General features: G+C 40.4%; 2 protein-coding genes across 6 annotated transcripts in view; one reads left to right on the plus strand and one right to left on the minus strand.

The window, feature by feature from the left end:
• KIAA0556 (KIAA0556 ortholog) overlaps positions 1–3073 on the minus strand; it is a 133509-nt gene extending 130436 nt beyond the window's left edge. For 4 of the 5 annotated variants that reach the window (XM_030211802.1, XM_030211800.1, XM_030211801.1 and 1 more), the window contains exon 1: positions 2960–3073. Coding sequence is in view for 3 of the 5 variants with exons in the window: in XM_030211800.1 (XP_030067660.1) it covers positions 2960–2966 (7 nt within the window). In the remaining 2 variants the exon portion in view is untranslated. The remainder of the gene's footprint in view (positions 1–2959) is intronic. The other variant, XM_030211803.1, reaches the window with a different exon arrangement.
• Positions 3074–3483: 410 nt separating this feature from the next.
• The window catches only part of GTF3C1 (general transcription factor IIIC subunit 1), a 154787-nt gene continuing 131800 nt past the window's right edge, over positions 3484–26470 (plus strand). Inside the window, 5 exon segments of the mRNA XM_030212790.1 lie at positions 3484–3733; positions 9629–9838; positions 12669–12845; positions 16636–16779; positions 20588–20684. Of these exon segments, the coding sequence (XP_030068650.1) occupies positions 3513–3733; positions 9629–9838; positions 12669–12845; positions 16636–16779; positions 20588–20684 (849 nt within the window). The 5' untranslated portion in view covers positions 3484–3512.

Raw genomic sequence — 26470 nt, forward strand, 5'->3', positions numbered from 1 at the left:
CTCTATGACATCAATTGCTGAACATGCAAACACTGAAAACAGTTTTATTACTAGGAACTAGGTACAAGGTCTTTCAAGAGTAGCAGAACGAACAGTTCAATCTTCTCTTACAGACTTACTGAGGAGCTGCAAAATGAGAGCACTCATCTCTCCTACCTCACTCTACAGCCCTCCCCGGGAACTCCACCGCCAACTCCACTCTGTTCCTTTTTATTCTGCTGCACTGTATGCCTAAAATAGACTTCCCAAGTCAGTATGTTATGCTCCATCTCTGGGCTTATTCAAACCTAGGTTAAAAGCCCACCTTTATTAGACTGCTTCTAATTTATAACACCCTATTCACTCATCGAGTATCCATGTTCGCTTTTAATCATTCTCACAATAAATAATCCCTGATTTGTCCAGTTGGTCTGTCTTGAACAGATTATAAGCTCTTTTGAGCAGGGTCTGTCTCTTGTACACAAAACACATAATGCATAAAGAGAAAAAACTATAGATATATATAATCCTAAAAAGAGAGACTAATGGGCTCACTTCCTACCTGCTGGAAGACTGAGAAAATACTGAGGCTAGGGTCACATGACCAGGGCTCTTACTGGCTCTCTAGAGTCAGAGTTTTTTCTCAGTCTCCACCTGCTGGTAGGCGTGCACAACCCATCAGTCCAATCCTGGGCTGGTCCGGAGGGACGCTAAGGAATAGTTTATTGTATATAACATACATAAAAATAAAACACAAATAACAATATACCAAATTCCATATAAACAAACCCAACTAAAAACACAAGTCATCAGAAAAGCAAAAAAAAAAAGTACATCCAATCCAGCCAAAAGTCTAAAGCATCACAAAAGCTTGGTGTAACAGGTGGTGCTTCAACAACAGAAATAAATAGTAGTAGTGGTAGTAACACCTTTTTGGTGTGGAGAGGAGGCAAAGAAATCAACCAGAGTTTCCTAGTTGCTAATGCTATGTGGGCAAAAGGTTGGTTGAGCTATGACCCCTATGGCCCATCCCATTTCGCTGCCTGAGGCATTTATTGGAATTATTTACTACTACTTAGCATTTCTATAGCGCTGCCAGGGTTACGCAGCGCTGTACAAGTTTAAACACGGGGAGGGACAGTCCCTGCTCAAGAGAGCTTACAATCTAACGGTAACATACTACGTAGTCAGTGTAGGTAACAGGAATGGGGAAGGTGGTTAGGCGCCAAAAGCAAGGGAGAAGAGATGGGCCTTGAGTAAGGACTTGAAGATAGGTAGGGAGGGCGCATGGCGTATGGGCTCAGGAAGTCTGTTCCAGGCATAAGGTGCTGCGAGGCAGAAGGGGCGGAGTCTGGAGTTAGCGGTGGTGGAGAAGGGTACAGATAGGAGTGATTATTTGCCTACACAATTGTAACAAGAAGCAAAATACTTTTTCCATTAGAAAAAAAAGGACCAAAACCTGGCTGTTCAAGTATTAGGCTAAATAACCTATTTAGTGGAAGGGGGAGGGGAATTGTTGAGGCATCCCTACTGACTGTCTGATGAAACCCCATGGACTATTCTAGGGTTGGAAGTTTTGAAAAGTCTTTGATAACTATCGTGATTGAAGGTGATGTTATTTGCTCTTCAGAACAATTATGTTAAGGATATTTGGGGTATGTATAATTGTATACTTATAATATATATTACATTAAAAAGTACTGTAATTTTCTTAGGCTATTTGGTAGGAGCAGTAAATAACATGGCCTTTAGTCCTAACGTTTACAGACACTTTGAAATTTCAAGTTCATAGATGCAGCTAAGCAAAAATAGAAACGTTTCAGGTACATACCATGTAAAATGAGTTCATCTTGTTGGGCAGACTGAATAGACTGTTCAGGTCTTTATCTGCTGTCATTTTCTATGTTACTATGTTAGAGCCGACCTGTGTTAGGAAGCATTTTTAACTACAGGCAAAGAATGTTTACCACCCAGGACAGTCAACTAGGTTTAGCTCTTACATGGTGATAGGCGGTGGTAACAGTCCGTGTATTTACCTGTAAATTACAGCCATATTTCATTTTTAACAGGTTATGTTAATAATGAATACAATTGGGCTCTATATGATTTTGTACTATTGTATTGTTAAATAACCTCAATAAAGATTATTTTTTTAAAAACATGTGCAAATTAAGCACCCAAAAACACTGTAACATAGTTGGGTAGGACATGGAGCGCTTTAGCAGTAACATTTCTGTGTATTTGTACTGATTACCTTCATTTTAACAACTGTATGTTCTTTCATATCAAGGCGCTCGATTCCTATAATTAGGAAGAAAGAGCAGCCTGGAGTTTACAGTTATTACTTCCCTCAGCCATTAACTCTGAGTAAACCCTGGACAAACCATCTTTTCTCCTCATAGGACTGAAAACAAAGCCTCTCTTCTTGGTCCAGTTTTCCCCAAAAGAAAAATTTAATAGTTACAGGAGAAAGCCTGAGCTTCCTGGCCTGCTGAACACAGCCATTTTGCGCCTGGTAGCAATGGAGCAAAACGTGAGGTGATGAATTCCTGAGGGCAGCAGAAGACCAAAGTGGCACCCGCACACTACCATCGTCCTCAAACGAGCCTGCCCTGAAGACTGTTTTTCAATTCCACAACAGGCAAACTAACCTGTTACACAAAACTACTAGAGCTCCACTATGAACAGCACCATCGGAACTGACAAATCCTAACATAGGTTCATTTAATGATTCGTGACATCACACTCCCACACTGCATGACATTCCCACTGCCTTGCCGGCCAATCACATGACAGCTTTAATCTATTAGCGTCCCAAGTCAAGTTATACTTCTCGTTCCATACGCTCTGGGCACTGTCCTTATCAATGCGCAGAAAAAACTCCGAATCGCTGCACCCGGGCCAAGCCTTATACTAATTTTTATTAGCCACAGACACATGCTCCAGTGAGCATTCTCTTCGGCCAAAGTCACTGACTTACTCTCCATATCCCTAGGTGTGTATGAGGCTCGTTGTTCCCCGGGAGGCTATTCACTCCCTAGGACTCACCATCGCACCGAAAGGCTCACGCCCTTCACCCACAACGACTGTTTGCAGTTTCCTGTGGTTACCAGGATAGATACAGCCAATCAGATAGATCCCGCTACGAAAATTTCACCAATTCGTTCGTTGCACTACCAATCAGATTCTCATTCTCAGAGCTATCCCACTGCAGAAAGCGGGGTAACCAATCACTTTGTCTTAGCGCAATTACCTGCTTCCCCACCGATAAAAGCTCACCAATCACCTCTGAATTTCTGGAGGTAAACAAGCCTATGTCCGGCTCGCTACAGCCAATGAACAAACATATTCAAGCAGTCTGTCCACAACCCGCCCTCCTGCTTCTTATTCACCAATCATTAGCCTTTAGTTTTCTCCTCAACCAATCACGTTCGAGCCTGTGACACAGCTCTAGTTCCTCGGACCGGAAGTGTTTTTCTCCTGGTGGTTGGGTTGAGACAGAGTTGTTGTGTGTGTGCGTGCTTTGATGTATTATGGATGCACTGGACGCTCTGGTCGATGAGGTGGCTTTGGAAGGCCTAGACGGTATTACACTGTTGGGCTTGTGGTGCCGCTTAGAACATCGCGTACCTCCGTTCCCTCTGCGACTGGACGTTGATACCCGACAGGTTGTGTGGCAGGCGCTTCTTTGTAACCCTGAACTCAGCTTCTATGAGCTCCCGGTAGAGCGCCCACTCCTGCAGGTTTCTGACAGGTGAGTGGAGCAGAGAAAGGTGGGAAAGTTTTCTGTGCCTTGATGACGGGTACTAAAATAGTTGGCAATACAGGACAAGGTTTTCTTGTAGGACAAAAAGAAAAAAAAAAAGGGAGTATTTTTAAAAGGTGGGGAAAATATTGTTAAGTAGTATTTAATATACCGCGTTTCAAAGCAAGCAACAAATACCAAAGCAAGAGAATAAAAAGTAGAGAGGAACGCCATCGTATTGATCTGATAGTATGAAAGTTTCTATGCTACAGAAGCTGGAACTCCTCTAGTGGGGTAGGAGAGGCACACACACACATTTGAAAAATTGTTTTGCCCATAGACAGGTGGACAGATGGATGTTAGTGGTTTGCAATCCATCCATTGGTAATTTTTTTTTGCCAGGTGTCAGACATTCTGGGTAAACTAGTATATATTTCTTTATCTTTAACCTGTACAACATAATTCACCAAATTACGGGTTTGAGCATGAAGGTATACAAGATCTTACCTTCAGTACTAGCTAAAATTCTCAAATGCCAGTTTAAGATTTGCCATAGTGGGATGGACCAACAGAACATCAAATCCAAATCCTGTCTCTGTTAGGGCCAATGTATGTCACATATATCTGATCCTAAGGAATCCTTATTCAGACTGAGACAGAGGCTTTCCTAAGCCAGCATGGCTAATAACAGTTTATGGGACTTTTTCTCCAGAAATTTGTCTAAGCTCTTTTAAAACCAGTTATTCAAGTTTTATTGATCATATCTTTAGACAATACATTTCCAAACAATTGATTGTTACATATATAATAACGTGGAGGGGCGTTTATAAAAAGACGTCCAAGTCAGAACATCTCAAATGGACACACATCTCACATGTGTTTTCGAACACAAAATACATAGAGCTTTCCTGTTTGAAAATATGTGAGATGGACGTCAGTGTGCTGGAGATCTCGGGCACGTACAGCCATTTTACAAACTAGGAATGTCCAAATTATGAACGGGGGGGAGGGGGGAGAGACATAGATGCTTCTTGCTGGCCTCCCACTTAGTCACCTCTCCCCTCTCCAATCGGTTCAAAACTCTGCTGCCCGTCTCATCTTCCGCCAGGGTCGCTTTACTCATACTACCCCTCTCCTCAAGTCGCTTCACTGGCTCCCTATCCGTTTTCGCATCCTGTTCAAACTTCTTCTACTAACCTATAAATGTACTCACTCTGCTGCTCCCCAGTATCTCTCCACACTCGTCCTTCCCTACACCCCTTCCCATGCACTCCGCTCCATGGATAAATCCTTCTTATCTGTTCCCTTCTCCACTACTGCCAACTCCAGACTTCGCGCCTTCTGTCTCGCTGCACCCTACGCCTGGAATAAACTTCCTGAGCCCCTACGTCTTGCCCCTTCCTTGGCCACCTTTAAATCTAGACTGAAAGCCCACCTCTTTAACATTGCTTTTGACTTGTAACCACCTGCCTCCACCTACCCTCCTCCTTCCTGTACACAATAATTGATTTGATTTGCTTACTTTATTTTTTGTTTATTAGATTGTAAGCTCTTTGAGCAGGGACTGTCTTTCTTCTATGTTTGTGCAGCGCTGCGTATGCCTTGTAGCGCTATAGAAATGCTAAATAGTAGTAGTAGTAGTAGTACTGTATAGCAGCCTTCTTAGAAAATGGCCACATAGATGTCTATGCAGAGCAGAGGGGCAGCCTAGTGTTTAGTGGAGGAGTAGCCTAGTGGTTAGTGCAGTAGACTTTGATCCTGGGGAACTGAGTTCGATTCCCACTGCAGCACCTTGTGACTGTGGGCAAGTCACTTAACCCTCCGTTGCCCCTGTACAAAATAAGTACCTGAATATATGTAAACCGCTTTGAATGTAGTTGCAAAAAAAACCTCAGAAAGGCAGTATATCAAGTCCCATTTCTCTTTCCCCTTTAGTGCAGAGTGGACTGTAAACCAAAGGACCCAGGTTGAAGTCCCACTTAATTCTTTCTTTTTGTAATTGTGAGCTCTCCAGAAACAGAAAAATGTACACCACTTCAGTAGCCTTCAGGCTTGCAGGTGGCTTATGCATTTAGTTACAGTAGGTATTTTTCTGTTCCTGGAGGGCACACAATTAAAAATAAATAAAACAGTTAACGTGGGATTTGAACTTGGTTTACTGCACTAACCATTACACTACTCCTCAAATCTGCATTCTGCTGTGCTCAGAATGCCCATAATACCTGAAGCTGTCATAGATCCTGGTATTCCTTTCCAGTTTCATTTTCAGAGAAGAGGGAGAGGGATAGCAACCACTAGGGAAGGTGTCATCCCTCCTCTGGCCAGCTGCTCAATCAGAGCACCTTTTTGTATCCTAGACATGATTCAAACAGGTCTAACTCAGGACATCCTTCTTCTTAGACTTAGACGTTTTCTTTCCTTCGGTAATCGTTGTTGGATGTCCTGATTTTGGTCCTTCCCTAGTGTTGCACAAAACGCTGCACCATGCTATTTGGATGCATGGCATTGTCGTATGTCCAAATCCTGCCATTGCAGAATTGGAATTTGGATGTTTCAAGCACATGGACTTCTGTTTTGTCATTTTGAGATGTCCATATGCTTAGAAAATAAGCACTATAGTAACATAGTAGATGATGGCAGATAAAGACCTAAACGATCCATCCGGTTTACTCAACAGTCTTACTCATTATCAATTCACAATTAAGCCAGCAATGAATGTGATATAATGAATGTGATCCTGATTTTTCTAGGACACAGACTATAGAAGTCTGTCCAGCACTGTCCTTACGTTCCAATTACTAGAGTTGCTGTCAAAGCCATGTCTAGTACATCCTAAACTGTCTTGCAATATATGCGACACAGATCATAGAAGTCTGCTCAGCAACTGGCCTTAGTTCTTCACAGCTGGAGTCACCATCTAAGCACCACTTGACACATCAACATACATGCAGTCATTTAAGTTTTGTTTATTTATACCATCCATTTTCTAATTAGGGATCCTCTGTGTTCATCCTATGTTTTTTTTTTAAGGAATGGATCCTCAGAAGCTTAGCCGAGATTGGGTGGCAGAGCCGGTGGTGGGAGGCGGGGCTGGTGGTTGGGAGGCAGGGCTAGTGCTGGGCAAGACTTCTATGGTACTGCTCTTTCACACAGCTGAGCCCTGCTCACAATTCAGTTCAGTTAGCAATGTTTTCCTCATCAATTCAGTTTAGCACTTCTTTCAAACACAGTTTAGTTTAGCATTGCCTTCAACCACAGTTCAGTTTAGCGCACTGCTCTGCAACACCGTTCATCTTAGAAATGAAATTAAACAGTTCAATTCAATGGCAATATGGTCTAAGTCACTTTCTCACTCTTAGACCTAATGACCCACCTCCCTCGTTTGTCAGCACAAAACCACCTGACATCCACCCACCAGGTCAATTCACCAAGGCTTCATTCACTCTCTCTAGTTCAATTCATAACTCACTTTAAGAGCCCTCCACCAGCACTTCCATTTCCTCCTCATTCTCCCCTCCTTTCACCTCCTCCAGTTCCATTCTCTCCTCCCCTTCCCCTCCGTCTAGGGGCTCCTCCCTTCCCCCATCTGATTCCATCTCCCAGTCACACCCCGGCTCCTCCCTCTCTTGCATAGATTCTTCTCCCTTCACCTGATCCCTCTGCTGGTGCTGCACTGCCTTCTGGGGCTTGTAGTTTCTTAGCTCCTGACTTCTCTGACGTTGCCCTGCCTTCTGGGCTTTGTAGTTACTTGGTTCTGAATCTCTCTGGTGCTGCACTGCCTTCTGGGGCTTGTAGTTTCTTTGCTCTTCACAGTATATTTTGGTTCCATATATTTTAATCTTCTAAGATATGTACATTCACTGTCCTTTCTTTGCACGTGATTACATTCATCAAGTTTTATTTTTAATGAATTGTTTTGTATTCATGTACAATTTATGATCAATTATACATGTTCTATCGCTATATATGCTGTTTTTATTATTTACATCTTACATTTATTTTATGTAAAAAAAAATATATATATATAACCATAGTATTTTGTCACAAATTCATTTGCAAATTGCAAAAATATGTATACATGTGTTATCTAATCTGTTCCATCCATCAAGTAACACCATTATTATCATTTTATTTTATTACATTATCCAGTATTTGTTTTTTACGTGTTTTATTACTTGTTTTACTTAATTAGGCCCCTGAAGCAGCCTCCCTTACCATTTTGTGTCCTCTAGTTTTACCATTTCCCCTTCTCTGGAAAAGATTTGTTTTTATTTTAATACCTTTCAGGTATTTAAACATCTGTATCGTACGTCTTCTAGCCCTCCCTCCTAGGGTATACATGTAAAGGTCTTCCAGTCTCTTCTGATATGTTTTTTTTTATGGCTTAAACCCCATACCATTTTTGTCACTTTTTCTGAACTGCTTCAAGTCTTTTTACATCCTTAGCAGGGTACAGCCTCCAATACTGAACATAATACTCCAGGTGGGGCCTCACCAACAACTTGTACGTGGGAATCAACCTCTTCTTTTTCTTCTGATTATGCCTCTCTCTTTGCAGCCTTAGCATCCTTCTGGCTACAGCCACCACCTTGTCACACTGTTTCTTCACCTTCAGATCCTCTGACTCAGGTCCCTCTCCCTGTCTGTGCATATCAGCCTCTCTCCTCCTTAGATTTCTGCATCATTCTGCACTTCTTTGAATTTAATTTTCAATGCCAAACAGACCATTCTTTATATTTTATTGTGTGTCCTTTCTGCTGGCTCTTCCTCAACCTAGTTAGAGTTTCCTCTTAGAGAATCTGTCCAACCCTGTTATCATTTTAGTTGTCTTTCTAGTTCTGACAAATCTTTTTTGAGATGGGGCGACCAGAACTGTACACATATTCTCTTAGGCTTCCACAGCTAGAGTCATGATTATTGTGGCTGAAACGTGGCACACCCGGTAATAGTGCTGTTTTGCTGTGTACTACCTGCGCAGTTGCCCTGCCACATCTAAGGGCCCCTTAGACATAATTTTGTAATTCAGATGTAAATCAGTTTAGGACCTGTAGATGATGAGCACGGGTGTGCACCTTGAAACAGAGCGAAAGGGCACCCTGAAACAGGACAGGGCAAAAAGGCAAAAGCTGATAAGTATGTGAGCTGGAGACTCATGATCTGATAAGACATTCTTGCGTGCAAGCAAGCGTGGGAAAGGGGTAATTACGAACAGACAGAAAAATGTGGTCTAACGACAGAGAAAAAGCAGATGGTATTGAATGATCTTTGAGGAAGATAATTTATTAAACCTATGAAAATAAAGGATATATAAACAGTTGAAGCTGTGCATTACTTTGGAGAGACAGTGGCAGAGAACACTTATGTGTAGCGGCGGCTGTTCTCCCATGAGAAACTATTGATTATATCTGTACCTTTATATATCTGTACTTTGGTAAGTAAATAAAAAAGATTGTTTTTCTCATACGTAGCCTTCCTAGTCTTTTATCACTTCAAAATATTGTGGCTGGTACATAATTGTTTTGGGGTGGTGGTAAAAAGACTGGATTATAACAGACCTTTCTAAGGGAAGAAGTGGTATATAAGTATGTCAAATAGAATAGAATAAAAGAGGTGGTGGAGAAAAGGCCTGTATCTGGATTTAGAAAAGTATGAGATGAGCTCAGGATCTCTTAGGGAGAGGAAGGGATTTTAGAGCCTATTAGTTGGTATGGATGGATGAGCAGACTGGATAGATCATAGTCTTTATCTGTCATTTTTTTACATATATAGTAAAGGTGTGATCTGATCTGATCTTGGATGCTGCTGCCTTTAACGTTAGAATTGACCCTCTATCCTTAAGTAAAACTTTTACTATTCAATTGTTTAATTTAAACAGAGGGTAATTATTGTCTCTCTTCATTTCAGATATGCAGAGTTTGATCAAGAAGCAGGAATTTGGGAGTTTAAGAAAGAGCCTACATCTTTGAAGGATATTTATCCTATTCACATGATCCTAGATAATAAAGATGGCATACAAGGATCATGTCAGTTTTTTATGGAAAGAATATGTGTTACTGATCAGATTAGATCAAAGTCATTACAGCCTTGTTATACCCTTGATGATGCTGTTAAAAGGTACTAATTTTTTTTATATATATATTTAAGAAATGTGTGTTAAGTTTTTAGTAAAATGTATAGATTTCCTAACTTCAAAGAGAAAAGATACCACATTGACAGTACTGGAAACCAAAAGAGTTTTTTTTAGTGAGCCACAGAGCAAGTAATACATAGGCCAGAGGTGGGCAATCATGGTCCTTGAGGGCCACAACCCAGTTGGGTTCAAGATTTCCACAATGAATATTCTTTAGATCTACTTGCATACAATTGAATCAGAACATGCAGGTCAATGTCATTCATATTCATTTTGGAAATCTTGAAAACCCAACTGGGTTTGGTCCTGAAAAACCATGATTGCCCACCACAGCATAGACAGTGCTCCTCATGCAGCTCTGCCAGTGTGCCTAAACCTTCTCTGTTGAGAAGACTGGTAACGGTGGCAAATTCTGATGTGGTCACTTGTCCATTAGGAACTGGAGTAAGCCTATCAATTAATTTCACATAAGCTAACAAATAGTTTATATAAAGGTAATGACTTATTACTAATCTAAAGTAGATTTGAAGCAATGACCTGGAAGTGAATGATTCTGTTGGCCTCTGCCAATTCTCTGAAGCCATGTGGTCCATAGACGTCTTGTGTAAAAATACAGCCTGTTTAAGTACTGAATTAGGGTTTAATTTTTGCCTTTCCAAATCCATGCTGAAGGCCCATTACTGTTCGGGTAGGTTACTGTCCATGTAGGCTTATAATCTAAGGGGGCAATTTGAGCAAGAAGAATACTGTTTTCCATATTCAGGGAGACACTTATAAATTGACTGGAAGGTATACATGCATAAAATAGAAATCACAGTGTGTGGGCATTCCTGAGTGTTCAGAATGGGCAAAGTGGTGGCGGGATTGGCCTTATGTGTATGATTTATAAAATAACATGCTGATTTCTACATATACATTACACACATTTTTTTTTTGTGTGGGGCAATTCTGTAAAGGAGCCTTTAATAAAAGAGGTGTGACATATATGTGCCTAGGTGCCCTGTTGTATACTGACACTCCACATTGATACCTGAGGCAATAGAGGGTGAAGTGATTCGCTTAAGGTCATAATGAGTGTAACTAAGAGAGAAGTTTTGTGCCTTGGATTCTCTGATTCTGAGCCCACTGCTTTAATCACTAGACCATTCCTTCGCTTACAGCAGAGAATATAAAATTAATAATTCAATTAACTGAAGTCCAATTGTACAAATAAAAACACATTCTTGAGTCTAGCCTGGAAACCAGCTGTAGTTTATCAGATGTTGAAGTCTTGTGTATTTTCAAAGAGGCCAGATACAGCACAGTCACCCTAGTTGGTCATGTTCTGAAGCTACCTGTTCAGAAGCGAGCTTTTATAATCTGCTTTGGATTTTCAAAACCTGAAGTTGATTTAATTAAATTGGTGGATGTGCTTTGGGATATTCGGAAATCTGAATCAAAACTTTTTCTAGAAAGAGGGAAAAATGCTCACCTATTGGTAAGAACTAATAAAAATACGTCTTGCTGCAATGAATACATATTAATGCCTCAGTGGTATTTATTTTCATATAGTAGAGCCTTGATGTTCACTCAGTCCTCCAAGGCAGCCACTAGATCAGATTTCAGGATAGCCCTAATGAATATGCATGAGAGAGATTTTGTATATAATGGGAGTAGTAGGCATGAAAATCTCTCACGTACATTCATTAGGTTCATCCTGAAAACCTGGCCTGTTGGTGGCCCTTGAGAACTAGGAGTGAAGACTAGGATAATAGAGCACATTTTGTTTGGGTTGGTTGAGATCAGTCTTGTTCAGAAAATGGATCTTTCAAGGTAGTGAAAGCTGTTAATAGTGGTAATTTGTTTTGACAAAATAATTTGGGATAATAGGAGGTTTTTGAGATAACAGAACATAAAAAGCCAGCCATTTTTTGAATAATAGAAGTTCTGCTGGATAACTGAGCTTGAGGTTAAAACCCATGGTTAACTTCATAGGTATTGTACTGTATCTTGCAAAAATATCTCTGTTAAATCTGCTGGCAGATCTGTTCCTATTTGAAGAGTTTATTTCCAAATCCTGTTAAATGCGAAAAACTGTTTTCTGGATAAATTAACTTATTTTCAAGAATTTTAGTCAATGCAGGAAAAAATGTTTTTCACTGAATATGATATACCTTATGAATAAAGGCCTTTCAGTGCCATTTCACACATCCTATGGCTATCTGTGAAGGCAATCTGTTTCCAGAATAAACTCGTTTTTGAAAGAAAACATGTACCTAACAGATTTTGGAACAAATCTTTACTAAAAACAGGCCCGAGCAGTAGGTGCTTGGAATACGTTTGAAAGCTTGGAAAAATGATGATAAACTGAGATGTTTGTTCTGTATTAGGGAAAACAAAATGTGTTCTTAATTTACAGGATCATCAGTTTGAATTTACATACAACGTTATCTTTATCCAAACTAAATTCCAGTGCGCTGTATAATTTGACAATTAAGAAACACGTTTTATGGTTTATATATTGTACCTCACTTTGAGATGGAATGGAAAGACGAACCATCAAATTGAAGGAAATATAATGAATGGTCTAACAGCACAATTTTGGAGTCTAAAGTGCATGAATGTTTTGAAAGAGGAAAAAAACATTATGGAGGTTATTTACTATGGTTAGCATATATTAACACTGTTAGAAAAAAAATGGCCCTGCAACAGTGTGTGCTATGGACCGTGTACTAATTGTTAGTAAATGACCCCCTGTTGCTGTTGTCTTGACGCAATTAACCATAGGAATGTTCGTGTGCCTCATTTTTTTTTTTGCTTCATGTTTTTTCATAGATGGGGAGAAAAACTTGTCATTGTTGCATCCCAGATATTACGGTACAGGGCTCTAATCGGTTGGCAAGGAGACCCTGAACTGATACTACCAGATTATTCTTACTGTATTCTGGAGCGATTAGGTCGAGCAAGATGGGAAGGGGAGCTTCAAAGAGACCTTCACAGTGATGCTTTCAAGTAGGTTTTGTGCTTCATCACTTTCTGATAAAGAACTGACTTCAAATCTGTAGCTTTTGCTTTTAGACCAAGAGTATGAACATTTAAATAAAACAGACTGTATGCTTTCACTTTGTACCAGAAGGCTAATAATTTTTTTAAAAGGTGAGTAGATTACATTCTAGTTATAAACAATTAGGGCCAGATTGGCGCCTAAAAAATCCATGCAGATTTAAGCATATTCTACATAAGATTTAGGCACGGTTTATAGAATACGCTTAGTTGATACCGTAGCGCCTAAATCTATGCATGCCCATTTACGCCAGTAAAAATCTGGTGTAAATCCATGCACATATATTTAGGCGCACTGGCCCATATTCTGTAATTGCACGTGAAAATTTTTGCACACCCACAAAACACCCATAAACATTCCCCTTTTAAACTATGCACATTTATTTTGACCTGTGCTCTTTTCAATTTAGGCACAGTTCTTTATAGCAAACGCTTAGCGATTTCTACGCATAAATTCTGATAATTGCCAATTAGTGCTTGTTATTGCTTGTTAAGTACTGTTGTCAGTGCCCATTAGCTTGTTAAGCTAATTAAGTTATGCGTGGTCAGAGAATACATGCCTATTTCGGCACCTAAATCTAAGCGTACTATATAGAATCTGGGGGTTAGTGGCCATTTCTGCACAGTTACGTGGAAAATGGAAATCTTTTTCGGTTTGTTTGCATAGCAGTTTCCAAGCTCAATTGGAACTCATGTTATTTGGGGAAATTGTGCCATGATTTTTTTCATTTGGAAATCCCTGGGAATTTTTTTTCCTATATTTTTAATGTCCCTTATTCTGGTAAATCCAACCATTACAGTGACATTCAATCAGAGATCACGGCTTACCCTGGAAATGAATACACATTCAGCTTCAGTTCTGACCATTAACAGCGTAATTTTCAGAAGCTGTACTTTAAGCACAAAAATAGGATTTTATAAAATTGTGCTTCAGATATATTTGTCAAGTTATGTGTGTATCTTTACCTGGACTGACCAGATCTGTTCCCAGGGGTGGAGTTGAGGAGGAGTTATCATTTCAATTCAATTCAGGTCTTCTATACTGGTATGGAAACTTGGGTTTTCCTTAGGTGGGAGGCAGCAGGAATAAAGCTCTTAGAACATGTCTTTCAAACTGATGGCATGCTGATGTCTTTAGAAGACCTACAACAGTAGATGACACTGCAGTGTGGACATTTTGTTTTACTTATAGTGAGTAGCTGCACTATGTTCATTTTCTGGACCCAGTGGAGCTAGGTTCTGAATTGGAGTGGAGGAGTAGCCTAGTGGTTAGTGCAGTAGACTTTGATCCTGGGGAACTGAGTTCAATTCCCACTGCAGCTCCTTGTGACTCTGGGCAAGTCACTTAACCCTCCATTGCCCCTGGTACAAAATAAGTACCTGAATATATGTAAAACCGCTTTGAATGTAGTTGCAAAAACCTCAGAAAAGCGGTATATCAAGTCCATTTCCCTTCCCCCTTCTTTGCACTGCTGATCATATTGTCTCCTTTTCTAGTTTGCTTTTCCTCATCTGTTTGCTATTTGCACACCATCACCACTGCTCCTTCACCGGGGTTGTCTGTTTTACTTCCTCCATTTTTCAGGTCCTCATTTATTTTTATTATCTTAATTATTTTTGATTATAACATTTGTGTTCTTGATGTGTGGTTCATTACTTTTTTTGTTGGTAATTAGGAGTGGCGGGTGTGCCAAGTATATCTCTCTCATTCAGTTTTTGTTTCAGATTCCACAGCTCAACTGCGCCGTGAATAAATCTATTCGTGTAGTGGGCTTTTCCTTATAGATCTGCTTAGCGTTGGAACTCGTTGCCTCTTGAGTTCAGAGTAATACCTGATTACCTGAATTTTCATAAAATTTTTAAAACGTACTTAATTTCTTTATATTTGGGATAAGGCCTTGACCTGTTGATTAGAACTCTGTGATGCCATTTTTAAAGTTATATAATTGTCTTTGCATTGGACTAGTTCTTTTAATATGATCACAGTGGTTTGTAGCGGAATATAAATTTTATTATAATTGTAATTGTAATCTTTCACATCTGTTGTACCCCACACATTCTTGTTCCTGCTGGGTATATACTGCTAGTCTTTTCTTCACCGACATTTGAGCTGTTGCTGCTCCTTTATTTGTGTTTGACTTGTTTTTAGGTCATTTTTGTTATATATTATCTGATGGCCTTTTATGTATTTATTTATTTATTTATTTATTTATTTATTTATTTATTTATTTATTTTGCAGTTTATGTTAAGTCCCTGATGCAGCCCTTGAGAGGTCGAAACATGACCATGTTGGGCGGTTAAAGGAAGTTACCTGTTGTTTTTATTTATCTGCATTGAATAAATTTTATTTTTGTTCTACTTCATTATGTGGGTCTGCTCTTCTTTTCTGCTGCAATTATGTTATATGCATACCTCTTAGCTTATTCAGAGCAGCAGTGCAGCACACTTTAGATGCTGAATTCAAGTACTTCCATAAGAGACAAGGTTACTCTGTTTGTGCCCCTGTAACTCATAAATTAGTATGAGTATCAATGCAGTCCATAGCACTATGGAAGAGTTTACTGTGCTCCAATAAGGCACTGAGATTTGCCAAACCTTCTTTGGGGAGGCTCATACAATATATAAAAGAAAGCTCTGTTGGATGAACTATGTGGTATGTCAAAAGTTAAGTTCAGTGACCATTCTTGTATGTGTTATACTTATTGCAGTTGCTGTTTATATTCTTTGAAAACTTTAAATAAAACTTAAAAAAAATAAAAATAAATGAAAACTCTGTAAACTAACTATGACAGATCTCTAAAAGTGTATTTCTCTCCCAGTGTGTGAGTGATGGATTTTGACAAGTAACAAAATAGGAAGCTAGTGTTTGTCATAAAGTTTCTGCGACTGTGGTAAAATGTTTTTTGTTACACTGCATATGCTACTATACAGCTAGCACAGGTTTCTAACATAAGACATTAAGAAACATCATTTTCTTCTGTTCCTAAGTGCTAGAATAAGGAGAAAAATATTTTCCTGTTTATATTCTAGTATACAAAACATCCAAAACCTCCCACAAGCTGAAAAAGTCCTGATTAGGCTATATGTGCTTATGCCATCAAATCTAAACCATATAGCTTGAAACTGGAAGGAAAAAGGCCTCAAAGAGCTCCAGGATAATATATATCTTATAGCGCTAACTAGATCAACTTGATCTTCTCTTCATCATTGGCTGGAAAAAACCTTCCAGACTTCCTCTTATTGAGCTGTTTTTTATTTATTTTTTTATATTTTATATTTCTTTATTTATCAGTGCTTTGGTATAGCTCAAAACATACTGAACCATAGAATAACCCGAGGGACTGCACTAGTATGCCACCGGCACTTATCTTTCAGAGTCAGTATTTCTTGTTGTCATCACTGGAACATCTTGGACAAGATTTAGGTTTGATGGGACAAGCACATATGGCCTTTTTCAGTTTGTGGGGATTTTTGTATGTTTTGTAGTCTAGCGATTTGATATTTCCACACCCGATTTGATTGAAGTTTTAGTACATTCTAGTATAGTAATCTGATGCTTCCTGTTTTGAAAGTTCTATCTGTCGTTCGGTTCCTTTATTATTGTTTTTTCCCACAATAACTATTTTTACATGTGACAAAGAGACATAAATTGTTGTATAGATGTATAAATATTAATATCATTGTCATTACAAGATGCTTTTGAAATACCTAGAAAAATGTCTCCATATCTGTGTTTAGAATAGATGCTGGAAAGCTTCACTATCACAGAAAAGTGTTAGTTAAGAATGGCTTGGTGACCATGCAGTCCAATGTGATACAGCTACCAAATGGAGTCCAGCAACATTCTATTCTCTTGCTTCTGAAACGCTTTCATATTGTCAGGTATGTTGAGCACTGTGGCTTTGGTTAGGTTAGTAGAGGACATCAGGAATAATACCCAGTTGCGTAGCATTTGTTGCCTAGTTCAGAAATAGGTTTTAAGACTACACTGCTTAACAAGAAACACCAACTTGCCCAGTTGCATTGAGTGACTAGGGAACTCATTTTTGAAAGAAAAAAAAATGTTTAAAAAGTGGCATAAAGCAGTGTTTAAACGTTTTGCCTGCCAAAACATTCAAATTGCTATTTTTGAAATCTATTTTGCAGACGTTTATCTATGCAGTCTGTCTGCAGTGCATCCAAATAACAAGGGGACATGTCGGGGGCAGGATTAGGGCATTCCTAACACTTGGACGTTTTTCTGTCATAATGGAGCAAAACAAAAAATGACTAGATGACCACTGGAGAAATAAAGGAATGACTCCCTCCCACCACCCAAAGATGTGAAAGAAACGATACATACCAGCTTCTATGACAGCCTCAGATGTTATAGTCAGTGCTATTGGAGCAGCAAGCAGGTCCCTGGAGTAGCCTAGTGGTCGATGTAGTACACTATAGAGAAGGGGACTCAGGCACATATCCCACACTAGCTGTTACACTTGTGGTGAAAGGTGTGAGTCCTCCAAAACTCACCGAAAACCTACTTATATCCACATATAGCTGACCTTCAGCCATAAAGGCTATTGTATTGGTATATAGTTGGTTATAGTAGGTTTTTGGTGGGTTTTGTGGGGGGCTCATCATACAATATAAGGGAGTAATGGTGAGATGTGTACCTGGGAGCTTTTATGTGAAGTCCACTGCAGCACCCCCTAGGGTGCCCCCACTGCTCTGCTGGGATGTCTGCGTGGCCAGTCTACTAAGAATGCTGGCTACTATATCCCAATGGCTTGATTTTGTGCATTTTTCACTTAGACATTTTTTTTTTCAAAAATGGACCAAAAATATAAAAGCACAGAGCACAAAAATATCTTTCAAGTGGCCATTTTACTGTTTTGAAGATCGCTATATCCAGCACTTGAATTTTGGACATTTTGAGCAAAACGTCGAAAGTTAGATTTAGACGTCACATCGAAAATGCCCCTGTAGGTGTTCCCAACTATGCCAGTTTTCTCATATTGCCATGTGTTTAAATTGGGTCCAAGATGCATTTTCTGAACTGTTTTTAGAAATCTGTACTAGAAGGGCTGTACATAAATTGCACATAATTGTCCTAGCGTGATATAAAACTTAGAAGTCTTCTTGCAACTTCATCAGTGTTTATCTTTCACATCAAAAGTGTTTATCACTGCACATCTTCTTCTGACCAATTTATTGTCTCCAAATGCTTTATTAATCCATATCTTAATTTAAGCTTCAGATATTTAACTAATTATTTAAAGGGTCTTTTACTAAGCCGCGGTAGCATGTTTAGTCCGTGCTAATGATTAGCGCAGGCTAAACGCTAGAGATGCCCATAGGAATATATGGGCATCTCTAGCATTTAGCTCACGCTTATTTTTAGTGTGCGCCAAAAATTCTACTGCAGTTTAGTAAATGGACAAAGGTAGTATGCATCACAAAAATGCAAGGCTGTATATTGCAAATATTTTAAAGATCTGATCTTAAGAAGCATTCCGGGGCCAACTGCTGACATGAATCATGTTTCGATAGCTCTGTTCCAGGGAAGATGGTCACTTTTCAAGTAGGCTGCCATTATATTTAGTGTGTGAGAGTTATTTGAAAGGTGAGCTATGGAAACGTGGTTCGTGTCTGTGGTTGGTCCCTGAATGCTTCTTAAGGTAAGATCTTTGATTTTCTTTTTCTTTTTAATTTGCAATGTACAGACTTGCATTTTTGTGATACATGCTAATTGGACTTTTACTAAGCTGTGGTAGTGGCCCACATTAGTTTTGGCGCGTGAAACTGCTGCGTGCTAGGCCACTTTTTACTGCAGTGGAAAAAGGCCTTTTTAAATGGAGCATTAAATGTCCATGTGCTAATATTAAAATTATCGTGCTGCCATTTACTGCCTGAGCCCTGACCGCCACCTATTTAGAAGGTGGTAAAGGCTCATGCGCTAACCCGGCTGTATTCGGACAGTGCGCGGCAATGTGCCTGTGCTGCCATTTACCACCGGGAACACCCTCCATGGTAGAAAATAGAAAACTATTTTCTACCGGGGGAAACAGCACACAGCGGTAGTTCTGTTTTGGCGTGCGCTATCTGTGCAGTAACCCTACCACACCTTCATAAAAGGGCCCCTACGTTTTTTAAATATTGACGCTTAAATTTAAGATATGAATTAATAAACTATTTGGAGAAGATGTGTGATTAATACGTACATTTGATGTGAAAGATATACACCGTTGAAGTAGCAAGTAACATTACTACTTTGTTGATGTACTGTATTAACCTGCAGGTTATATACGATTTTACATTTATTTTTGCAAGAGGTGAGGGGTATACACAAGTGTGAGTAATGCATGAATTTATTTACAAAATCAGTGCTTTTCAATGGGTGTAATAAGCAATTTTACATTTTATTGCAATAAATGCGGGGTATTCATATGTGCGGGTTATATACATGAAAGTACTGTAAGTGGAGTTAGTTTTATGCTGGGACATTTGTGTGTTTCATTACTTTATCCCTTGTGTTAAATTTCATTTTTAGACGCGTTTTTTTTTTAAATTTAGCTGTATTATAAATATAGAAAAAAAAGAGCTTACTTTGTTCCCCTCCCCCATTATTCCAGGTCAACTGAATCGTGGATGCTGATGTGTGAAACTGCAGAAACTTCTGAAAATGGAGTTTTGCGCATGAGCACCTCCATGTTTCTGGGGTTTTGTGCATGAAGCCCCATTGATGAACATTTGCACACTAGTAAAACTTTGCTATATATAAAATTTTATTCAAATTTGGATCACAGCATCTCATCAATTACAATATTGAGTAAAGCATTTCATTAATTATGGATTTTTACAACAGCCAGGTCACATAAGTAGCCTCAGAGTCTGGTTTTCATAAAAAAATAAACCACAGTGATAATGGGTAGTTATGTTTTTTGCAGGTTTCCCCATAGCAGCATTTTACATGAAACGTTTTTGCATAGCTTCTTTGCATCCTCAGCAACTTTTCAGCCAAACAAGCCACTAGTCCACTTGAAATGTGATGGCTTAGTTATATTGGTCTCTTAGAGGTCCTTTTACTAAGCTGCATTAGGCACTAACATGTTCCTAACAAATTTTAAAAATGCAGTACCGCGGGATGCTATCGGGTGTCCTGCAGTAACTTTACAATCTGTGCATGCCGCTAACCATGTGCAAAATATATTTTTTAGTGGGGGAGGAGGGGATGTGTCAGGTCAGAGACTGGACATTCCTGCTGTAACCAGTTAGTTCATCTACATTACCACACACTAACTGGATAGTTCACAGATAAAACAGGAACCCTTACTACCTGCAGAATAGGTGGTAGTAAGTTTTTCCACAGTAACTTTTAAAAATAGCTGTACACTAATGGTAACTTTAGCACGTGGCCATTTATACAAAAAATAGAAAATAGGCCCTTTTTTGGCCATGCAAAAATGTCCTTCGCATGTGGGAAATACTGACATAAAGGCACGCTAAGGCCTTTTTTTTTTTATTACCAAAGGTTAGTAAAAGGGTCCTTTAGTGAGCTAAGTTATTTCTCTTTTTATAGTGCTGCTCTCGTTTATTGGGTTCCTGCTTTTCCTTTAAATGAAGACTTCCTAAAAAAAAAATACTGAAAATAAAATATTTTTTATTGGGCTTTTTATTTCTTTTCTGCATTTTTCTCCTTTTATTCTAGGCAAAATAAGTATGATATTCTGATGGAGAGGGTGTCTTCTATGCTGGCTGCTTGTCCAAATCAAACCGAGACATTTGGAAAGCTGAGGGAAAATCTGGTGAGATTTGCATTCTTTTCAGAACTTGGGATTTGCCTTGAGTTTGATTTATGCTGTGCTTGTAAACTAATTTATAAATATCACGAAGAGGTCCTTTTTATAAAGCTATGGTAAAAAGTGACCTTTGTATATCCTTACGCAGGTTTTTCCTGTGCGCTAATACCATTTTTACTTCAGCTGTAAAATGATCGATTTTCTAGTTTTTGTATTAATAGTCATTCGCTAATGTCTGCTGTGACTTCTTGCAGTACAACAAGGCTGCACTAGGAAACTGCCACTAAGGGCAGGAACAAGGGGGAATTCACTGTTGCCCCCATCCTCCCCACTAGGCCACCAGGGATTGAAGCTAGGCCTGGGGGGGGGGCTGACTGAGACAGGAGGGTTTGGGGGGTCGTTGGGCGGGGGGGTGGAAGGATTTACTGAAGGTCACAAGATGGGGGGAGGGAGAAATAAGGAGGAGGCCTGAGGAGGCCAAAACAAAGGGTTTTAAAAGTTATGTGGTTCCCAGCCAATATTCAGCTGGGGCCTTGCATAACTGTCTTATGCAGACCCCGGCTGGATATTGGTTGGGAGCCACTTAAGCTCCGTTGGCCAGGACAGCAAAAATTAGTCCTGGATGTTCAGTGGCAGTGCCTGCATATGTCCCATCACTGAATATTCGGGCTAATTTAGCTGGCGGCGGCTGAATATCATCTGGGTTTGTCACGGCTCCCAGCTGTGACCGGTCCTTCAGCATTTTCCTCCTTGCTGGCATCAGGGCTGCATTGCTCCATCAAGGGTGAGGCCCTAGGGTGTGGGCATTCCAAAGACGTGGCTTTGTGGACAACGAAAGGAACTCCTGCTGGGCCTGCTGTAGTTCCGCTTCTGGATGGGGAGGTATTTCTCGGAACTCCCCACCCTCGGTCAGTACCACTTCAACACATTCAGCTCTGCTGCCTGTGGTTGCCAGCCTTGTTTCTGAGTCTTCAGTGGTTCCTGAGTTCCAGTCATCCGCAGCCTTGTTCCTGAGTTCCAGCCTTCAGCTGTTCTGCTCCTGAGGTCCGGTCCACTGTGGTTAATTCATTACAGTGGAGGAGTGGCCTAATGATAAGAGCAACAGTCTTGACATCCAGAGGTGGCTGGTTCAAATCCCACTGCTGCTCCTTGTGATCCTGGGCAAGTCACTTAACTCTCCATGGCCTCAGGGACAAAATTAGATTGTGAGCTCTCCAGGGACATGAAATACCCAGTGTACCTGAATGTAATTCACATTGAGCTACACCTGAAAAAGGTGTGAGCAAAATCAAAGTAAATAATAAATAAAATTATGGACTGTAGATCATTTGGTTGGACCCAAGACCACTTCTTTATTATCAAATGATGATTTAGCTCAGTATTTTAAGCATAAAATAGAAACTTTGCAAAGGCAAGTAAATGGTGTGGATCTGCCTTTATTGGATACAGATTTGGATATAGCAGTAGATAGAATTTGGGACCATTTTGAACCCATTGATATGGACATGGTTAAAAGATTGCTGGGAAGATATGCAAAATCTTTTTTGGATGTTTTTTTGGATGTTTACCCTGTTAGGTTAATGCAATCTGCCTCTCCTAGTTTTTTGGTGCTCATGGCTGAATGGTTAAATAACTGCCTTAGGGCTTATTTCCTGAGAGTGGTGGTAATATCGTCTTGACACCGATTCTAAAAGATCATAAGGGTAATTTACATGAAGTTTTGAACTATAGACCGGTTGCTTCAATACCGTTGTTGATAAGTTATGGAGGGTTGTATTATGCTGCAACTAGAGGATTATCTAGGCAAATTTGATTTGCTACATACCTCTCAATCAGGATTTTATAGGGGGTATAGCACAGAGACGGTTTTGGGTGCTTTAATTGCACATGGAATGCATTTTTTTTGAGTCATGCACGAAGTGCAGTGCTATAAACCTACGTGAGTATTATGTTCTGAAAATACACAGCGCTTGATTGTTCCATCATTTAAGTGCCTGTGCTCCACTATGATGGCAAAGGCTGCATTATCATATGCTGGCCCTAGTGGATGGACTGAATTACTGTTGAGACTTGGTTTGCTGCAGAAGTTTGACATTTTTTAGAAACAGCTTAAAGCAGCGGTTCCCAAACTTTTTCAGTTCAAGGCACCCTTCGTGCCCAAGCAGTTTTTTGTGGCACCCACCCCTCCTTCCCCACGGCCACACAGGTCTCTGCCTCCCCGCCACACGTCTCCATCTTTTTCTCTGCACAAATATAACAGTGCTACAGAGTCCCTATAACCAGCCCCTTCGAATGACACACTGATTATGATTTATAACAAATTTCTACTCTACCTATGAAAAGTTATTCCGTTATTATACTTCCTCTTTGTACATCTGTGTGCTGCACAAGCCAGCATGTTGAAAAATATAAGTAACATTAGAAAGAAACTTATTATGACTAAGTGGATGAGTGAGGAATTGCCGGATTATTGGCACTGGAGAAATCTATTGTATGGGTTGCTGCTGCAGGAGCGTAGGGTGGTGGGATCCTCACCAAAGAGAAGAAAGGCGTTCCTGGACATATGGGATTTTTACATACAGACACTAACCTCGAAAGCTCGTAGTTTTGTACTGAATCGTCTATGAGAGACCAGTGCAGGGTCCTTTTTTTTTTTTTTTTTTTGGAGAGAGATTAGGGGGGGAGGGAGACAAAGGAAAATAGCTTGTTGAATGGGGCAGATGTATTATACTTGTTGGATGTTGTTCTGTATTCTATCTGGTTGTTATGAAACAGACTGTTGTAACTTTGTCAAATAACAAAGATCTTCGATAAAATAAAACAGAAGAGAGGGTAAGGGGGGAAAGTAGATTGCTGGGGGATAAAAGAAGAAAAGGATTTGACATTGAAAGAGGAATTGGCAGAAGCTGGTTATGTTAATAATGCTTTGTGTTGAATGATGGTAAATGTATATTTTTCTTAATAACGTCAATAAACAGATTTCAATTTAAAAATATAAGTAACATTAAATAAAGAATGACGGCTTGGATGCAGCAGCTCATAGGTTTGCTTGCTTTGTTTTGAATGGGAAGGGAAACAGAGACTCACAGTCGCCTCTGTGAGTCCCGAAGGCCGTCTGCTCCATTTCCCCAGTTGCCACAACAACAAAAAAAAAAAAGCAAATGCAGGGATGCAGCAGCCTTCAAGCATTCGCTGTCGGCTCTGCTGGTCCTGTGCCCCCACCGACGTCAACTTCCAGTTCCAGGGGCAGAGGATCAGCAGAACTGACAGCACATTATTGAAGGCTTCTGCAGCTTTCACTTGCTTTTTTTTTGTTGTTGTTGTTTTTCTACCGCTGCTGTCTGCAGTAGCGGTTCGGTTGGGAGGGTGGTCAGGATTTGCCGTGGCACCCCAGAGAGTTTGCTGCAGCGCACTAGGGTGACATGGTGCACAGTTTGGGAAATGCTGGCTTAAGGCATTTTTGTTTGCACAGGCATATTAAGGGCCCTGTTTACTAAACCGCGCTGTGTCTCTAGCATTAGCGCGCACTAAAAATTCTAGTGCACCTTAGTAAACTGGGCCCTTAAAGTTTTAATGTCTCTGTATTTTATCAAGATATATATATATATATGTTTGATATATATATATATCAAACATATAAATGGCAAGTGACCGGCTCACCTGCAAATGCGCAGTAGAGACTTACCTCTCTGTCCCGCCCCCGCATCAAGACGTGATGACGGAACAGAGAGGGAAACTGCGCTGAGGAGTGCACCACACGGAACGGGAGGGAGGGAACCGCCATGGTCGCTACTGTCCCCCCCCCCCCCCCCCCCGGTCGCCGACGTTACGTCACACGAGGGCGGGACACAGGCAGGGAAGGAAGGCTGACGGAAGGCGATCTGCCTGCTGCAGTTTCGAAGGTGAGGCGCTGTACGTTTAATGGAGAGGGCCCAGCCCAGGTGGGGGCGGCGGCGGCGACGACCTCAGGGGGGAGGGGCGGTGGAGGCGACCTTGGGGGGGGAGGGCAGGAGAAATGCTGGACATGGGAGGTCTCAGAAGGAGGGGGGGGCCTTGGAGCTGGGAGGGAGGGACGGAGGGGGGCCTTGGAGCTGGGAGGGAGGAGGGGCCTTACAACTTGGGCCTTGGAGCTGGGAGGAGAGGGGGCCTTGGAGCTGGGAGGGAGGGACAGAGGGCCTTGGAGTTGGCAGGGAAGGAGGGAGGATGCTGGACATGGGAGGTCAGAAGGAGGGGGGCCTTGGATCTGGCTGGGAGGGAGGGATGGAGGGGGGCAGTTGGAGCTGGGAGGGAATGGGGCCTTGGAACTGGGAAGGAGGGCGGGGGACCTTGGAGCTGGGAGGGGAGGGAATGGGGTCTTGGAGCTGGGAGGGAAGGAGTTAGACATCAAAATAGAACATACCAATACTCGCCCATTTTTAGGGGCTTAACGGCTAGTGATATATATATATATATATATATATACTGACTGTCTTTTTATTACGTGATTTTGTCATATTACTGTGTTTGTTTTCTTGTAACCCACCTAGTTAATAGGCTATAAATGTTTTAAATCAATAAATAATAATAAATTGAGACTAGTGAACATTGGACTTTGAGTTTTCGTCTGAAGCTTAATCAGAAAAAAAAAATGTTATGGTTAGGTCTTGTTAAGGATATTATGGGAAAAGAACGATTCACTATTAGAAATACTGGATTTAAATTTGAATTATCCACTCATTTCCTTTGGGTTGAGGTAGATAGTCAACTCACTGTGCTTCATCAGGTAAATAAGAGTTAAGAGTTCCTTTGTTCTATTAAGGAAATTATGAATTCTTTTGAATTGCCCTCTTTTAAGCTTGTGGTCCAGTCCTTAATTACTTTCAAAGTGTGATTAGTGTAATGTAGCCTATGTAGGCTGTACTAATTTAATTGTGAAAAAATTGCAGATAAGGATAATTTACTCATTGAAAGCTGTTGACTCAGTTAAGCCTTATTTTTACAAACTTCATTGGCTACCGATTATGACAAGGGTTAATTTTAAACTTTGCATGTTTTTCAAGGTCTGTATAGTTCTTTCTCCCTATTATCTGTCTAATTTTTTTTTTCGCTTCTGGACACACAACTTTTATGGGGTCAATTAATATTATATTTTCTGTCTGTAAATTCAAAAATCATTTTAGACAGTTATCATCATCTCTGCCCTATCAGGCCACCTCTGTTTGGAACACTTTATTTACCCTGTGTTGTGCGCTCCCAAAGGGAATATCATAGTTTTCATATGCAACTTAAGAAGTACCTGGGTTGACTTTGTTATATTCTATGACTAGTTTTCTTTATCCCAGATAAATTGTTTTGGGATTCTCTAAGGGGCCCTTTTACTTAGCTGTGTAAGCATGTATACGCGTGCCCAACGCACGCCAAAATGGAGTAACCACCTGGTTACCGCGTGGCTCTTGCGGTAATTTCATTTTTGGTGCGCGTCCGATACATGCAACCAAAATGTAATTTTTATTTTTGGATGTGTGTATTGGACACTGGCCGGTTACTACATGAGCCTTTATCACTATGCGGTAAGGTCACAGACCCAAAATAGATGCGCGGCAATTTTGATTTTGCCGCACGTCCATTTTCGTGAAAAATATAAAAAAAGACCTTTTTTACAGGTGCGCCGAAAAATGGATCGGTGCGTGCCCAAAACCCGCGCCTCCACTACCGCAAACCATTTTTCAGTGCACCCTAGTAAAAGGACCCCCAAGTGTCATCCGCATTGAACTGTAAAAGCTATTGCGGAATATAAGTCCACTTGTAGTATA

This window comes from Microcaecilia unicolor, chromosome 8 (assembly GCF_901765095.1).
Source record: "Microcaecilia unicolor chromosome 8, aMicUni1.1, whole genome shotgun sequence".
Taxonomy (NCBI): domain Eukaryota; kingdom Metazoa; phylum Chordata; class Amphibia; order Gymnophiona; family Siphonopidae; genus Microcaecilia; species Microcaecilia unicolor.